The following is a 19241-nucleotide window of genomic DNA, read 5'->3' as shown; positions in this document are numbered from 1 at the left end:
TGATGCACTCCAGTCCCTCCAGTGCTCACGTCTCACAGAAGGCCGCAAGTGTACCGGTGGACAGCGCATGCTCCATCTCCAGGGACACCCTGGCGCAAATGTAGCCGCGGAAGAGAAACAGGCAGTTGCGCTAAATGACTCCCTCGACCACCTGCTACCTGGACCTGTTAATGGCCACCTTGGCTAGGCCCAGGAGCAGTCCTACGAGGAGGCCCTCTGACCTACCCGCTCCTCTCCGCACAAGTGCCCAAAGATCAAGAGCATGGGATGAAGTGCAACCAGAAATCGAGGAGTAGCCCCTTCAAATAATGGAAGAGGGGCTGCAACCTCACACACTATAAAAACATGGAGCACGGACTCTTCCAGATCGCAGAAGATGCAGGCGGCCTGGGAGTCCATGCACCAACTTAAAAACTTATTGCACGGGACTGCCCGATGCAACACCCTCCAGGCCAAGTTCCCAATAGATAAAGGGAGGACTCCCGCGTAGAGAGCACTCCATTGGGGACCCCTGCCTCCTCCGGGCAGCAAGACAGTGCGCCATGGCGTATCCGGACGGCAGACGAGGATGGCAAAATGGAGGGTGTGCAAGACCAGCCCACACAGGAATCCCCACACAGAGCTGAAAAGTACAGAAGGGATTTCCCGGAGGAGGCTCAAGTTGTGAGGCGTCAGATCCCGAGGGTGGTTTTGGGGCTTGCCGCCGATGAGGAATTCCATTCGGACGGGGGTCAGTTCGGACGGGATCGCCCCACGTGCTTGATCCTCCTCAACACAGCTATTGGAGTCAGGGCCCAGTGCCACTTGTAGCGACGATGGCTTTGGCCACGAACCTGACATCGGCGCAGGATAGTCGCTGCATCAGCTCCTCTGGCGCCATCCAACCCGCTCCTCTGCAATCCAGTAGGACCCTGACTCTTGTCACCATGCCAAACATAGCTCTCTCCTTCGCCTGCCACCTAAATCTGCGGTTGTGGAAGTACGGATTCCTGAGCAGCAGCTCCTGAAGGACAGCCGCCACTCCAGACGAGTAACAACTGCGCTTGCAGGTGATCTTGTTCCAAATCCTGATGAGTTCCTGGTAAAAGACAGGCAGCCGCTGCATGGAGGCCCGGACGCCTCCCATAGTTGAGGCTGTACTGCTGCCGGAAGAAATACGTTAACAGATCACACCATCTGGGAGGATGCTCGATGTGCAGGGACTGAAGAAGGAACGTCGCAGCCTGGGTGCACACGCACACCAACGCCTGACTGCCCTCCCTAAGCGGGAGACTCAGAGCCGCGGCAGAGACCCAATGCTTCCTGTTGTCCCAGAAGAAGTCGACAAGCTTCTTCTGTATCTTCGTGACAAACGCAGGGGGAGGGGTCAAAGTGACCAACCGGTACCACAGCGTAGTGGCCACCAGCTGCTTTATGACTAGCGCTCGACCCCTGTAGGACAGCACATGGAGTAGTCCTGTCCAGTGCCCTATGTGAATGATGAGCAACAGCTCTACAACTCTTTTTGGTTGAAGACAAATAAATCAATTAAATCAAGTGCTCCCATTAAGGGGCGGGGTGGGGGGGGCCACACTCCAAACATTTTCAAACAAGTGCCCCCTTGTTTTTTTGGCCGGGAGTTTCCGAGGGCACCGAGAGGCAAATTATACAAGTGTCCCCTGGCTAAAAGGGGGGGCAATAAAACCGGCAATAAAACAAATTAAACTTTAAAACATATGAAATCAAATTAAAATTTGGTTGCCGGGGGTGATGATGCACTCCAGTCCCTCCGGCGCCCACCTCTCGCGGAAGGCCGCGAGCGTACCGGTGGACACCGCATGCTCCATCTCCAGGGACACCCTGGCCCGGATGTAACCGCAGAAGAGAGGCAGGCAGTCTGGCTGAACGACCCCCTCGACCGCCCGCTGCCTGGACCGGCTGATGGCCCCCTTGGCCGTGCCCAGGAGCAGTCCTACGAGGAGGCCCTCGGACCTACCCGCTCCCTTCCACACAGGGTGCCCAAAGATCAGGAGTGTGGGACTGAAGTGCAACCAGAATTTGAGGAGCAGCCCCTTTAAATAATGTAACAGGGGCTGCAACCTCGCACATTCCGTAAAAACATGGAACACGGACTCCTCCAGACCGCAGAAATTGCAGGCGGCCTGGGAGCCCGTGAAACGGCTTAAAAATTTATTGCACGGGACTGCTCAGTGCGCCACCCTCCAGGCCAAGTACCCAATAAATAGTGGGAGGACTCCCGCGTAGAGTGCGCTCCATCGGGGACCCCCGCCTCCTCCGGATGGCAGACGAGGATGGCAAGGTGGAGAGTGTGCAGGAGCAGCCTATACAGGAAACCCTTCCACGCAGAACTGAAAGGCACGGAGAGAATTTCCCCGAGGCGGCTCAAGTTGTGAGGCGCCGGCTCCCGAGGGAGGTTTCAGGGCTTGGCGCCGATGAGGAATTCCGTCCGGACTGGGGTCAGTTCGGACGGGATCTCCCCACGTGCTTGAGCCTCCTCGACACGGAGTCAGTGCCCAGAGCTGTTTTTAGTGACTCGATGGCATCGGCCGCGCGGCGGACGTCGGCCGAATTTAGGTGCCGTGCCAGCGTGTCTGGCGCCATCCAGCCCGCTCCTCCGCCATCGAGCAGGTCCCTGACCCTGGTCACTTCACCAGCCACAGACCTCTTGTCCGCCTGCCACCTAAAACCGCGGTCGTGGAGGTATGGATTCCTGAGCAGCGGCTCCTGCAGGACAGCCGCCACTCCAGCCGGTGGAGAGCTGCGTTTGGTGGCGACGCTGTTCCAGACCCTGATGAGTTCCTGGTAAAAGACAGGCAGCCCCTGCATGGCGGTCCTTACGCCCCCCAGGCTCACAAACAGGAGCTGCGTGTCATAATTGAGGCAGTACTGCTGGCGGAAGAAATACGTCACCAGCGCACGCCACCTAGGAGGGGGCGCGCCGTAAAGGTATCTCTGCAGGGTCTGAAGACGGAAATTCGCTAGCTCGGTGCCAACGCACACCAACGACTGACCGCCCTCCCTAAGCGGGAGACTTAAGTGCTTCCTGTTGTTCCAGAAGAAGTCCACCAGCTTCTTCTATATCTTGGCGACAAACGCAGGGGGAGGGGTCAAAATGACCAACCGGTACCACAGCATAGCGGCCACCAGCTGGTTCATGACTAGCGCTCGACCCCTGTAGGACAGCACTTGGAGCAGTCCTGTCCAGCCCCCTATGTGAGTGGTGAGCAACAGCTCTACAACTCTTTCGTAGGCAACAGCTCTACAAAGCTGTGAGCATACTCACAGGTGCATACATTACAGTTTTCAATAACTTCCCCACCACCGATGTTAGGTTAACTGGCCTGTAATTTCCTGCTTTATCTCTTTCCCGCCCCCCCCCCGTCTCCCCCCCCCCCCCCCCGCCGCTTTCTTGAACAGTGATATAAAATTAGCAACCCTCCAGTCCATCTAGCACTGCTCATGTATCCAATGAGGATTGAAATTGTGTTTGACAAATTTATTAGAGTTTTTTGAGGATGTAAGTAGCAGGATAGATAAATGGAAACCAGTGGATGTAGTATATTTGGATTTGCAAAAGACATTCGATAAGGTGCACATGAAAGATTATTACACAGATCAGGGCTCAAGAGATTGGAGTTAATGTATTAGCATGGACAGAAGATTGGTTAACGGACAGAAAACAGAGAGTAGGGATAAACGGGTCTTTTTCAGGTTGGCAGGCAGTAACTAGTGGGATGCCGCAAGGATCAGTGCTGGGGCTTCAGCTATTTACAATCTATATTAATAACCTAGATGAAGGGACCAAGTGTAATGTATCCAAGTTTGCTGATGATACAAAGCTAGGTGGGACAGTAAGCTGTGAAGAGAACACAAAGTGTCTGCAAAGGGATATAGACAGAGTAAGTGAGTGGGCAGTAAGGTGGCAGATGGAGTATAATAAAGGGAAATATGAGGTTATTCACTTTTGGTAGAAAGAATAGAAAAACAGAATATTTTTTAAATGGTGAGAAACTTTTAAATGTTGGTGTTCAGAGAGATTTGGGTGCCCCTGGTGAGACCACACCTGGAGTACTGTGCACAGTTTTGGTCCCCTTATCTAAGGAAGGATATACTTGCCTTGGAGGTGGTACAACGAAGGTTCACTAGATTGATTCCTGGGATGAGAGGGCTGTCTTATGATGAGAGATTGTGGAGAATGGGCCAATACTCTCTGCAGTTTAGAAGAATGAGAGGTGATCTCATCGAAACATACAAGATTCTGAAGGGGATTGACAGGGTAGACGCTGAGTAGTTGTTTCCCCCGGGCTGGAGTGTCGAGAACTAGGGGGCACAGTCTCAGGATAAGGGGTCGGCCATTTAGGACTGAGATGAGGAGGAATTTCTTCACTCAAAGGGTTGTGAATCTTTGGAATTCTTTGCCCCAGAGGGCTGTGGATGCTGAGTCTCTGAATATAATCAAGTCTGATAAATAGATTTTTGGAGTCTAGGAGAATCAAGGAATATGGAGATCGGGCGAGAAAGTGGAGTTGAGGTCGATGATCAGTCACAATCTTATTGAATGGCGGATCAGGCTCGATGGACCGTAGGGCCTACTCCTGCTCCTATTTCTTATGTTCTTAAATATTGTGACCAATGCCTCTGCTATTTGTACCTTTGCTTTCTCAGCAACCTAGGACCAGATGTCTTACCAACTTTCAGTAATGCTAATCTTTTTAGTCCGTCTTCTCGATCTATTACTATCCTGTCCATAACTTCCCTTTCCTCTTTTAGTGTAAACTTCACATCATCTGGTTCGTTTGTGAAGACAGGTGCAAACTACACATTTAATACTTTGGCTATGTCCTCTGCCTCTACATGAAGATTTCCCTTTGGGTCCTTATTAGGCCCATCTTTTTCCCTAGCTAACCGCTTACACTTTAAGGGCTAGAAATTGATCAGCCTACCGCCGCGTTTCTCGGCAGTATTTCCTTGTTTTGGGCGGTCTTTCATTCATTGGGAATTTCATCAGGGCCTCAGGCCAGTGGGTTCGAAATACCACTGGGGAGCGGACTGCCAGCGTTCAACGCTGGGAAACCGCTCCCACCCGAGTTTGGTGGGAGTGGTGATCCATACTTCTGAAAAAAAAAACACCCAATTGGAGCAGCCTTTTGATGGATGGTCAGTATGAAACACTCCAATAAAAGGTTAGTGAATGTTTTTTTTTAATTCTTTTGCAGCGATTCAGTTAAAAAAGGTCCTTTGAATGTTTTCCGATATTTTATTTTTTATTTTTTGAAAAAATATTTTTTGTGTTTTCCCCCCTCCCTAGGCCGACTCTAGCCTCGGACTTAATTTGACCAGGATCGCCGAGAATCCACATGCAACACCCATTTTTCCTGCCGAGAGTTTTTTTTCCTATTTTTTGACCAAAGTTCCGCCCAAAGTACCGTCAGGATCTTAGCGGTCTTTTCAACGGTAAATGGGCAGAACTTGCCTTTGATCAATTTCGACCCCTATATGTTTATAAAATGTTTTCGGGTTCAATTTAATATTGCCTGCTAATCTTTTCTCGTAACATCTCTTGTAACATATTAACTTTTTTCAATTCCCTCTTGCACTTTCCATAATCTTCCTGGTTATTAACTGCATCTTTCTCCTGACATTTGTCATGAGCCTCTTTTTTCAGTTTTATTTTAACCTTTATTTCCTTTTTTGCAGCAGAAACTTTGAACCAATCAAAAATCTTGGACATGATTCTACAGTCAGACATCCATGAACTTACTGTAATCTAACATTACCATAAAGTGGAGGAGTTATGTGTAATAGAAGTATATTCATGTTTTAGAATACTTATATGCATATTTTGATGGGGTATGTTGGTTAAAACAAACTGGGATTATAATAGACACAAAATCTCTTAAGCAAATCTTTTGTGGGTTGATTGGAAAATCTAAAATGTGAGGGTTGGGTTGTAGTGAGAGCAATTTAGCCTTTTTGTGATTGGAATAGCTGTGGTATCCCCTTCCCCTCTCTTTTTTTCAATCCTAATTAGGAGGTTTGTTTATCTTTCAACTTTCATTTCTAACAAAGGGTTATACCCAAAAACCTTAACCTGCCTTTTCTCTTTGCAGAAGCTGTGAGACCTGTTGTGTATTTCCAGTATTTTCATTTTTTATTACAGATTCATTCAATTATTCTTCAATTGTCTATTCTGAACACTTAAACTTGACCATTTATCCAGTCTGCTGACTGTAATGGCAATGCTACCTCCACAGAATGGGAAGCTGACTCTCCATCCATCTCACTGGGTCGATTTTCCATTGTGGTGTTACATCACGTGACAACAGCCCCTCCCACCCACCTTAACACCTGGACCAATCACGTTAGGACATTCTGCACACCTCGGGCTCCAATTGGTCGGATTTCCAGTGACGCTCCCTCATCAATTGGTTGCTCTTTCTTTCTGAATGGCAGCTGTCAAACTCGCTCCATCCCCTCAAAAAAATCCACTGGATGAAGTTTATTGGGGGAGGGGGGCCTGTGAAAAAAGTTCATTCACAAATTTCTTTTGTTCATTTTTATCACAGAGAGTTCATTTTTATCACAAAAGAAACCAACACAACGCTAAGACCCAACAGTTTCAGTGCATGGTTGTCAAGTTTGACTGACGGACAAAAGTTGAAGTTAGAAACTGTTGATGGGAGCTGGTTGTAGATGGATCTGTTAGACTAGGGGTGAGGAGCAGATACAAGATTGGAGGGAATTAGAATCTTGGGGACCACACATAAAATGTGATACAGACAAAGCAACAAAAATAGTCCATTGATGTCTTCTGGATTGAAACATGGAGGTCAAGGACACCTGCATCTAGAATTCAAGGCAAATAATGCCCATTGCAGCCCCAGTCCCCCAGTCTTTCAGTCACAGTAGATCATTAAAAGTTAGTGTGCAGCCGACACCGGAGATATGCTTTTTGGTGCAAGTTTGCTGACAATGGTCAACGAATTAGTGGACTGTCTGCAGGGTGTGTAAGGGGGCTCCTGCATGCTCCTCTAGAGTGTAAGGGAGCACGTCAGTCCGCACAGGAGCTAGCCTCAAGCCATGGGAACATCTCAAAATCGGACACAATTGTCTCTGCGCGTGCCAGAGTCCCGTCACTGAGAACACAGTTAACACATTCACTCCCCAGAACTTTCTGAAACTCTCAAATCTGCGACAGGTGAACAAAATATCAAATACATCGTGATTATTTCAAAGTAATAAACTGTGAACACAGACTGTGCTCTGTAATCCTGTTTTCACAACTTCGTCCAGTGGAAATCTTAAATACTGTGAGCAGAGTTGTCCCTCAAACTGATAGGCAAGGCTTTTAATAAACAAAATCTGAATTGCCCAATATTATTCAGAAAGACACTTCGTTGTTTAAAGACATTTCTTTAAATATCTATCATACAGAAAAACAAAACGTAAAAATAATTCTGAAAGATTATTGGAGTTAACTAAAAACCTGGCAGTATTTCTTCTAAAGTCTTACAACTTCACATTTCAACGGAACCTACCAAGCATAAAGTAACGTTTCTTTTTCACTGCAATAGATTCCTGTTCTAGTTTGAGCTTGCACTGCAATGTTGCAGAGAGAAAAAGCTGGTCGGAAAGTGAAGCCCATGGGATTTTTCACAAAGAGAATACACACGTGAAACGTTAAAGTCGGGAACACTTGCTGAAATAAATGTTTGATTCGAGTTGGTCTAAATTTGCGATGCTATGATAAATCATTAAGGTTTTTTTTAAAGGGGGTCTTGGGTTTGTCTCACCCAGGAATATATAGAATTATAAAGACTAAGACGCTCTTTTAAGCCCGGGGCACCAGCTCCTGTATTCACAATTCACTCAAAACGTCTGCATAAAACTTCTCGAAAAGTTGAGCAAAACTCTATTTCTCCTTGCTAAGTTCAAAACGACCAATTTTAAGAAAACGTGTGTTGTAACTGACTTTCAAATGGTGGTTTTTAATTAAGAAAAACTTGTTTTAACCGTGATGAAGTTCACGCTGAAAGTTTTTTTTAGAAAGTTAGTTTTTTAAAAGCAGTATTTTGGGGACGGCTGGCTGGGCTGGAAGGCGGGGCCTTGGTGAATGGGGAGAGCGAGCAAAGGATTGGAGAGGGTCGGGTTACAGCTCGACTGGGGGGCAAGGGGTGGATCAGATTCACAAACAGTGGGGATATACGCAGTCATTGAAGGGAGAGCGGATTTAAAACTGCAGTACCCGGCCCAGAGCAGAGAGCGCTGAGTTTCTGCTGGGGCCCGGTACTGGATACCTTTTTTACCCGTTCCAAGGTTGACTTTATGACGGCTCGGTAATCGTGGGACTCCTCTTCTCTCTTCATCCACATAACGACTCTGCATGTCTAATATTTAGATATGTTCAGGTTTGTGGACTCCCGAACATTAGTGCTGCTTGCAGCAACGCAAGCCATCCTATTAGCTGTTGTCAAATGTCAAGACCCAGATATCCGTAAGTGTATCTTTTTCATTCTTACAAAAAAAAATGCTTGCAAAAAGTGAATTCGTGTAAAATAAAAGTTTATGATTAGTTTTATAGAAGGGTCTTCAATTGGAAATTCAGCAATGAAAAGATTGGGGGAGGGTACAGAGAATTACACTTCTGAAATTTTTTATCGTTATTTTTATTGTTTTTAATTGAAACGCTTGTGGGACTGTTTAAAAGTAACGGGGGGCGTCATATGTGAGAGTCATGTGTATCTCTTTGATGTATTGTGTCGGTTTGAAACCTTTTTAAAGTTTGAAGCGAGTTTGTGAAATCAAAAGGAACCTGTTTTAAAAAGTTTTTTTTCTAAAACTGTTGGAATTGCGAAAAGTGGAGTGGGGATTCCGGGATTCAGGAGCAGTACTTGTCCAGTTGAAAGTATAAGCAGGTCTTGGGTGGGGGGGGGGGGGGGGGGGAGGGAAATGGTGTGTTTGAATCAGTAATACACAGCCAACCTGGGAAGTTTTAATCCGGTAAACTTGAAGATCAGAATTCCCCCAATCCATCGAAATTCCTTTATTATTTTTTTAAGTCTGCAGCTTCCTACTCCTGACACTTTGGGTTAGGAACCAGGACAAAGCAGTGGGGTTGAACTGCAAACTTAGCAGAGTCTATCTAAAGGTAGCACTAGAAGGATAAATTAACTTGGAAGTTTGCAAAGGTCTTCAAACCACACTGAACGTGGAGTGTGCACGCAGCTCAGACGAGCTGGAAGTATTTCATGACGGTTTTGAGAGGAATTGCTTAAATTCCCCAGCCAAGCTGATGATGCTGAGGTCAAGAGAATAAATTTAACAGCTCTACTGAGAGGCGGGGGGGACTTGGAGCCGAGGAACGACTCCTGTGTCAAGTTTTGGCAGCCAAAGCCATAACACAGGCACTGGAGGCGAGCGAGAGGAAAGGGGTTAAAAAAAAAACAGACTTTTACGGTGGGATGGCGTGAGGACAGATAGAAACTGTGAGGGAGATTGATAGGTGGCCAGACTGGAGGGGGGAAGCGCCTCCTCCAGAGGGGCCCAGTCGAGGGATCAAACAGTCCTGCCCAGCACCCTGACATCCTCCTATTCACGGTAACACAAGAATGGGACAGAGAGATAACTTGGGACTATATAACTTTAGCATAATCGGAGAAAAGTATCCACAGATCCTATTTGGAGTTGCTTAACTCACCTTTATTTTCCTATATTTTAGCCACAATAACTTATGCTTACAAATTGTAGCTAAGGTTATGAATTTTCTACTAGTTTAAAATATTTTAAAAAGACTCTAATTGGTACATCTGTTAACCTGATTCGGACATCTGCCACGGTATTTAGACGAATCCCAGGTTTACTATGAAACTTGAAATGTACTCGTCTAAACTCAGTAACAACAGAAAGCAACAATAAAAGATACAGGCCGATCTAACAAGAAAGGACAGGTTTCTGTGTCACTTGATACGGTCTAGGCTCTCTCGCTCTTGTCTGTCTTCGCCCTTCATGCGAAGCCAGTCACTCTTTCTTCTATCGTTTTACAACCAGTCAGCACTCACGACGCTCTAGACATCAATTCCTCCCCTTACCTCTGAAAGTTTGAAACACCTGGCTGGGGTGAGCCGGGTGTATTGTGTCTGATCCCTGATTGTAAGATTAGAGACTTCAGTTTGTCAGCAGAAGTGAAGCTAAATTGAAAGGGCTAGAGAAAAAAAACGTGTTTGTGTTTGTAATTTCGAGCCATAAAATACATCATTAGTTATCAAAATTGGAGTTGAGATGGATTTGGAAAGACATGAAAGGCGTGTTCCTCTTTTAAAAGCTGTTTGTTTGTATTATAGTGTGGTTAGAATGCGCTAGTTACATATCAAACCTCTTCAGTTCAGTCCAAAAATACAAAGGAACACTTCAGAGCAGCGCAGCTAGTAAACTGGTATATAAAGATTTCAAAGTAGTCATGGAGTCTGAAATACTGCACCCCCCCACTTTGAAATAGCAGAAAGTTCGAGCCTCCTAACCCCAGAGGTTCTGACAGTGACCTTGTAATTTGTTCCCTTTACGAATACCCAGTGAAAATCTCTCATTGGTCTCCAGAAATGGTTCAATATGTTTCAAGTTGCTAGTTAGCTCTCTGAAATATATATCAATATTATATATAAATAGCTGGAAATACATGTTAAATGAAAGTGCTATAATGTCTTCCAAGCATAGTTACCTTTGGGTTATTTATTTCTGGAAGTTAGACTGCAGTTCAGATACGCGTTGGAATGCAAGCAGGAGCTGGATGTGAGCAGGTTCTGAATGATGCTTTTGTGTCTCTGCTGTTTGCCTGGAGAGGTGTGAGTGTGTGTGTGTGTCTGTGGATTGATTGCAATCCCCTTACTATTTATTTAACCTGGTCCCGACAGTACGCTGTGAATCGGCGGCTCTGTATGTCAATTGAGAATGAGATCTATTCATTCGATCTGAGGGTCTACCGGGCTCACACATGGGAGAGAAGCTGATCCCAAACCAACAACTGGGCACATTCCAGAGGCGAGACAGCTTCCATCATACCTCCGATTGCAATTTATACCTGATATTGACATGTCTTAAATATTGAAATAATATGGTTTGCTAAAGAAAAGTACTAATTTAAAAACGTTTTGCATATTCATAAATACATATTTAATATTCTCATACCTCCAATAGACCGTTTCCCCAGTTTTGATCACAATGGATACACAGCGCTTTCGACTAGATTTTTTATAACGGGCAATTAGCAGTCAGGCTTTGTAAATGAAACCTCGAATAAAATGCAGTAGTTTCAGCAAAGGAATTCTAAAATTCGTTATTATGCCGCGATTTTATTGACGTTTATTGATATACATATTTAGCTTTGAGTTAGAATGTGAGTGGGGTGTTACAATGCCGCCATCTGGTGGAAATTGTGTGCATGTGCTTCCATTGTCTAGCTATATGGACACATATATTGCTAAAAAAATATTCTACGACAATGAAGTAGCTCATGGCTTGTAGATTTACAACCGGATATTCCAGCTTTTGGTAACTTCTTGAAAATGTTTTCATTTAGATGCTGCAAGAATTTAACCTACATGTAAATTTGGAAATATAAAGGGTTTTATGTGTAATTAAGATAATTATAAATACTTATGTATATATATGTTATACTTTTATATATAATATATAGGAAAACTGATATTTTTGTAATCATAGTTATTAATTCCGATAGTACATTCAATATTGTTCTATTGCAGTATAACTAGCCTGGAAAGTTTTAAACGAGAATTTTATTCGAGTAGATATGTACAGAAACTCATGATTGTTTTGTCGTGCGTCTCAGTCTGTTATTTATGACTAACAGATTTCTTGCCCTCTCTTTCTCTCCTCTCCGCCCGCCATTCACTTACAGAGGAGCTGCAAGTGAACTGTGTGCAAGACGGGCAAAGATATAGTGACAAAGATGTGTGGAAACCCGAGCCTTGTAGAATCTGTGTCTGTGACACTGGGATTATCCTTTGCGACGAGATAATCTGCGAAGATCTTAAAGATTGCCCTAATCCTGAGATTCCCTTTGGAGAATGCTGCCCTATCTGTCTGAACGACCGAGCTGCTCCCAGCGATCGTAATTTATTTATTTTTTTCCTATATAAATAAATTACTGTAAAGTCCCCATTCATGGACACAATCGCCAGGGTCTTCCCTGGGAAGATTTGTCCATCAGTGGCTGCTGTGTTTTCAAACAAAAAGGTGAAATCTGTATTTTTCTTGTACTTTCTCTTTTGCTGTCGTTTTATTCATTGCTGCAGTAAGTTCAAAGATATCGAGACTAGGCTGGATTTTGCAAGCTCGCTTTGATCATTTTATGAGAATTAGAAATCGATTCACTGGCGTTTTTTTCCTACGAAGTACCCAGTCGGGAAATAAAAGTCAAGTCACAAAGTGAGTCACATTCTAGCTGAGTGTCACACACTGCGATTCTTGCTTTCATTTCCGAAAGCTGATTTCATCAAATTGCAAGTAGTTACTACGTTGGGTCAATTTAAAATTAAAAAAGGGCCTTCATAGCTCCACGATTTTACATCCCAAATGTATCCACCTCCTAAAACACCTGTAAAGCACCTGACCTTAGCAGAAGCACTGTGTGTTCCCTCACTGTTCCTGTTTCATGTGACATGTGAGTTGAATGCACTCCGGAGATAGTTAACATCAACAATCTCCTGAGATTCCCCACTTCTCGTGGGAACAGATTGGGCTGTGAATACACCAGCACCTGTACCTCAATGCCACTATGAAAAATATTTGCCAAGTTCCGTACAGTCAAACTCTTCCACACATTTCTCCTAATGGCTGTCTAGACCAAAATTAGAGATTTTCTCTCCTTTTGTACTTTTGTGTGCAAATCGGAAAGATTTAAGACTTTGAATTTATTGTTGTGAATTCTGCTGCTGGTGCTGAGTGTTCCACAGATGACCTGCATACTGTTGGGTCTCCTGTATAAAATAAGATGAAGTCAGGTACAAATCTTTGAACATTTATTACTGCTTGTGTCAGTAAATAAAAGAGGCAAAAGAGAAGTACGGGATCTTTGTAAATCAGATTATGCTTTTTTAAAAATAAGTATTTGCTGCAAATGTTTAAAGATATATATTCAATTATGCTTATTATCTAGCCAAGCCTTAATGCCAACTGAGCAATTTTGTTTTGCCAAAAAATGCTGACTTTAAGAAGCTTTTTTCTTTAAAAAATCCCAAACTCTGCTGGAGGATTAATCGTTATCTGATAATTTGCTTTTTTAACAGGTCATTTTGCGAGCCTTTTTTTTTAATACATTCTGATATGTGCTTGCTGGTTTTATTGCACTGAATCGTAAGTACTTGACAGACAATTCCCTGATGTTTGCAGAGTTAAATATTTGTATCTGGATGGGCAGGTGTTGCAGCCATAGCTCAGTGGCAGTCAAATGCACGTCACTGACAGTGTCTACAGTCATTGCCCCACACCAGTGTGGGAAACCAAGGCTGGGATTTTTATCAAGTACCTCCACCCCAGCTAGGGCAGCACTGTTAGTCTGTGAATGCCATATTATGTACATGTGGATATAGCTCTCATTAAAGACACTGTATAACGTATCATTTTTTTTTCCTTCCCATCACACACAGGGCAGAGAGGTCCTAAGGTAAGATCATACTATCAATGACTTGCATGTTTAGATTGGCTTAAACATTTTATGTCCAAGCCTGAGTATTGTGTAGAGTTAACGATAGTACAAGCCTGTTAATGGCATCAGCCCAGCCCCACCACACAGAACAACAGTCCCTTTATCCAGATCAGGCACTGTGGAATGTATATAGGGAATGACTGAGTGCACATGATTCTTTTACCTACTCCACACCATGATCCTTTAGAGGTCAATGGATTTGCACATCTTGTCCGACCTGCAGTTCATTATTTAATGGATTTATGCAGCTTAATTTTCATTACTGGTGATCAGACCCAATATATATTTACTACAGGATTTGCTATTTGGTGAATAGGGTGAAGAATATGTTTATTGTACACAGCTGGCAAGAAAATAATTTTAATGGGCATAAGTGAAATGTTAAGTGACTGACCGAGCATTTGCCTGAGGCACATCATAGTACAAAAGACAGACTGTAACATTATCCACAGTCAGTACACCTGGAGCAGAAGTACAGAGCAACCTCAGGATCCACCACATTAAAATTACACTTTTTAAGTATTGTTATTTTCAAACATTGTTTGAACTAATAATAACGTTTCAGTACCTGCACAATAGAACGTCCCACACTTCCCTGGAGCATGGTCCTGAGCACAGTCCCTGACAATGGCCCAAAGATTACTCCCTGACACTGCCCTGAAAACACTCACTGACCCTGCCTTGTCTACAGTCACGGACACTGTCTGCAGTCACCGACACTGTCTACAGTCACCGGCATGGCCCTGTCTGCAGTCACCGACACTGTCTACTGTCACCGAGGCTGTCTATCGTCACCGACACTGTCTACAGTCACCGACGCTGTCTATAGTCACCGACACTGTCTACAGTCACCGGCACGGCCCTGTCTGCAGTTACCGACACTGTCTACAGTCACCGACACTGTCTACTGTCACCGACACTGTCGGCAGTCACCGACACTATCTACAGTCACCGACTCTGTCTACAGTCACCGACGCTGTCTACAGTCACCGACACTGACTACTGTCACCGACACTGTCTACTGTCACCGACACTGACTACTGTCACCGACACTGACTACTGTCACCGACATTGTCTTCAGTCACCGACACTGTCGGCAGTCACCGACGCTGTCTGCAGTCACCGACACTGTCGGCAGTCACCGACACTGTCTACAGTCACCGACATTGTCTACAGTCACCGACACTGTCTACAGTCACCAACGCTGTCTACAGTCACCGACATTGTCTACAGTCACCGACACTGTCTACAGTCACCGACACTGTCTACAGTCACCGACATTGTCTACAGTCACCGACGCTGTCTACAGTCACCGACACTGTCTACAGTCACCGACACTGTCTACAGTCACCGACATTGTCTACAGTCACCGACACTGTCTACAGTCACCGACATTGTCTACAGTCACCGACACTGTCTACAGTCACCGACATTGTCTACAGTCACCGACATTGTCTACAGTCACCGACGCTGTCTACAGGTCACCGACACTGTCTACAGTCACCGACGCTGTCTACAGTCGTGTCTGCAGTCACCGACATTGTCTACAGTCACCGACGCTGTCTACAGTCACCGACATTGTCTACAGTCACCGACGCTGTCTACAGGTCACCGACACTGTCTAAAGTCACCGACGCTGTCTACAGTCGTGTCTACAGTCACCGACATTGTCTACAGTCACCGACGCTGTCTACAGTCACCGACATTGTCTACAGTCACCAACATTGTCTACAGTCACCGACGCTGTCTACAGTCACCGACACTGTCTACAGTCACCGACGCTGTCTACAGTCACCGACGCAGTCTACAGTCACCGACACTGTCTACAGTCACCGACGCTGTCTACAGTCACCGACGCAGTCTACAGTCACCGACATTGTCTACAGTCGCCGACGCTGTCTACAGTCACCGACATTGTCTGCAGTCACCGACATTGTCTACAGTCACTGACGCTGTCTACAGTCACCGACACTGTCTACAGTCACCGACACTGTCTACAGGTCACTGACATTGTCTACAGTCACTGACGCTGTCTACAGTCACCGACACTGTCTACAGTCACCGACACTGTCTACTGTCACCGACACTGTCTACAGGTCACTGACATTGTCTACAGTCACCGACGCTGTCTACAGGTCACCGACATTGTCTACAGTCACCGACTCTGTCTACAGTCACCGACGCTGTCTACAGTCACCAACGCTGTCTACAGTCACCGACACTGTCTACAGTCACCGATGCTGTCTACAGTCACCGACACAGCCCTGTCTAAAGTCACCGACACTGTCTACTGTCACTGACATTGTCTACAGTCACCGACACTGTCTACAGTCACCGACATTGTCTACAGTCACCGACACTGTCTACAGTCACTGACACTGTCTACAGTCACTGACACTGTCTACTGTCACCGACACTGTCTACAGTCACCGACATTGTCTACAGTCACCGACACTGTCTACAGTCACTGACACTGTCTACAGTCACTGACACTGTCTACAGTCACCGACACTGTCTACTGTCACTGACACTGTCTACAGTCACCGACACAGCCCTGTCTACAGTCACCGACACGGCTCTGTCTAAAGTCACCGACACTGCCTAAAGTCACCGACACTGTCTAAAGTCACCGACACTGTCGACAGTCACCGACGCTGTCTACAGTCACCGAAACTGTCTACAGTCACCGACACTGTCTGCAATCACCGCCTTGAGTTCAGTTATTAATATTGACCCGAGTACAGTCAGATAGTACACTGAATACTGTCACAGACTGTATACAGTTACTGACACTACCCAAATACAATCACTGACAATGCCCTGACTACCAATCACTGATCATACGCTGAATACAATCACAAACATTGTCTGAGTGTAATCATCTGTATTTTTGAAAAGGAAACTACAATACCCACTCCAGGAACCCCCTGCAGAAAGATACGATAATCGTGTCCTCTCCCATCATCCTGACCCAGAAATGTTTGCCATTGGTGTACCAATATGCACAGTTAATGCCAAGAGACTGCATGCTCATGGAAATACATTAAAATAGATAATTGCACCAATATACAAACTTTTACACAGTGCACTTAAAAACATACATGAATATTGTTTATTGCACACAAGGAAATAAACTCTTAAGATGTTTCACACTGTTTCCACTCATCAGTTTAAGTATTAATGTCCTTTTCTTTTTCAAATAAATTTAGGGACTGAAAGGTGAACCAGGGGACATTAAAGATGTAAGTTAGATTCATGCTTTTAAATATTATTGAAAATTCTACGAACTTTTCTGCTTTACTGCGGGCCCCATCTGCTTGTATTAACTCACGGTGAAAGTAACAAGAATATCAGAGCTTTGGTTTAAGTTTTTGCATCGGCATTTATCACACTGACTAAAGGGGTCTACATAAAGGCGCTGAAAATGTAACCAATGCTGTTGAATATCCTTTTGACATTAATCATTCATGTAGAAGTTAGATATTTGAATGCTTGATTTTTTTTTAAGGTTTTACTTACTGCTGAAATACTAATTCATCAGGATTGATAAGATTCCAAGCATTGCATCTCTATGTTACTTACTTTTCTTTCTTTATCCCAGGTTGTAGGACCAAGAGGACCTCCAGGCCCACAAGTGAGTTTCTCATGTTGAAGGTTCCTTCTTCCAAACGTTGTGGCTACTGTTGGAATTTTAGAAAGCATTTTGAATCTTGCAACGCTTCTCTTTGCTTTTCTCTTAGGGACCATCTGGAGAGCAGGGCACAAGGGGATCACGTGGAGAGAAGGGTGAAGCAGTGAGTGATCTTAGCACGATGTGGTTTTTCACTAGTTCCATGCAATGTAGTAACTTTGGTAAAATAGCAAGATGTGTTACAGTATCCCAGACTCCATGGTAACTAGACTGCAACAGGAGTCAGGGAAAAGATATGTCTCTAGAACTGCAGCAACTGAGAGCTGAACTTTAATGCTTTGTACATGTAAGAGCAGCATTTCCCCAGTTAGTAATAAATTCTGATGCGTTTGCTGTCGATTTATGCATGATTTGAATTGTCTTTTCTAATTCGGAGGCATTTTCGTCTGATTTCAGGGTGTGCCTGGTCCACGTGGAAGAGATGGTGAACCTGGAACTCCCGGCAATCCTGGCCCACCCGGACCACCTGGATCATCTGGCATGTCTGACTTTAGCGGAGTAAGTACAACTGAACCAACTTAACCTGCTCTTTAATGCGCAACCCAGTTCCTCTGTTACTCAAGTCTGAATTGTATCACAGTTGTGTTTAAGCTTTCCATTCTCTCTACGGCATCACTTTTCAAAAATGTTATATTTTAATTAGAAAACAGTGACTTTAATAAAATGAACACTTGCCCAACAGGCCCAGTCTGTGGTTTTGTGTATCTCTGCCCTCCAGTGCAGCCTGTAACCGTCAGTAAAAGCGAAGCTGTCTCAGCACTCCCTAAACCAATATACAAATGTACATAGAGAAACATAGAACCATAGAAAATAGGTGCAGGAGTAGGCCATTCGGCCCCTCGAGCCTGCACCGCCATTCAATGAGTTCATGGCTGAACATGCAACTTCAGTACCCCATTCCTGCTTTCTCGCCATACCCCTTGATTCCCCTAGTAGTAAGGACTACATCTAATTCCTTTTTGAATATATTTAGTGATTTGGCCTCAACAACTTTCTGTGGTAGAGAATTCCACAGGTTCACCACTCTCTGGGTGAAGAAGTTTCTCCTCATCTCGGTCCTAATGGCTTACCCCTTATCCTTAGACTATGACCCCTGGTTCTGGACTTCCCCAACATTGGGAACATTCTTCCTGCATCTAACCTGTCCAGTCCCGTCAGAATTTTAAACGTTTCTATGAGATCCCCTCTCATTCTTCTGAACTCCAGTAAATACAAGCCCAGTTGATCCAGTCTTTCTTCATATGTCAGTCCTGCCATCCCGGGAATCAGTCTGGTGAACCTTCGCTGCACTCCCTCAATAACAAGAATATGAAAATATATATGAAAAAGGACAGGCAAGGACCAGCTTGTCCATCAAGCCTGTCTCATCCTGACATGGTGTAACTTCTGCACATCATGACCTCTTATCAGAAGATTATTTGAATGCAGGGGGGAATCACAATCAAGCCTCACCTCTATGTCCACACATGCCCACTGTCCAGCAGGAGTCACTGGATAATGATCAGGAACTAGTACCCTGGTAGAATTTCCCCCACCTAACCCAGCGACACTGAGGCCAATTGCAGCATACTTAACACTACACTGGGTGAGATCAGCTAACTCAGCACAGCTGGGGGATGGAACCAGAAACCTTCCTGATCTTTTACCCATCAAAACATCACGAGCCAAAGTCGAGTTCTAAGTATATCTGAATCTGATTCAGTGGACGTAGGATTGGAATCAGTCTGATAGGCACTTCTTTCATACTATCTGGTCTCCTGATCTTTTTTTAATCACTTGATGGTCATTTTAATTCAAACTGAGGTTGTCATGATGGAAGCGCTGCAGGAA

The 19241-nt window shown here is 44.9% G+C and overlaps 1 protein-coding gene across 1 annotated transcript in view; it reads left to right on the top strand.

The window, feature by feature from the left end:
* The first annotated feature begins 12964 nt into the window (after positions 1-12964).
* col2a1a (collagen, type II, alpha 1a) overlaps positions 12965-19241 on the top strand; it is a 98251-nt gene continuing 91974 nt past the window's right edge. Inside the window, exons 1-6 of the mRNA XM_070869409.1 lie at positions 12965-13016; positions 13662-13678; positions 16930-16962; positions 17322-17354; positions 17461-17514; positions 17808-17909. Of these exons, the coding sequence (XP_070725510.1) occupies positions 13007-13016; positions 13662-13678; positions 16930-16962; positions 17322-17354; positions 17461-17514; positions 17808-17909 (249 nt within the window). The 5' untranslated portion in view covers positions 12965-13006. The remainder of the gene's footprint in view (positions 13017-13661; positions 13679-16929; positions 16963-17321; positions 17355-17460; positions 17515-17807; positions 17910-19241) is intronic.

Source organism: Pristiophorus japonicus, chromosome X (genome assembly GCF_044704955.1).
Source record: "Pristiophorus japonicus isolate sPriJap1 chromosome X, sPriJap1.hap1, whole genome shotgun sequence".
NCBI lineage: Eukaryota > Metazoa > Chordata > Chondrichthyes > Pristiophoridae > Pristiophorus > Pristiophorus japonicus.
The sequence above is the reverse complement of the archived record's forward strand: the minus strand, read 5'-3'. Positions and strand labels throughout refer to the sequence as shown.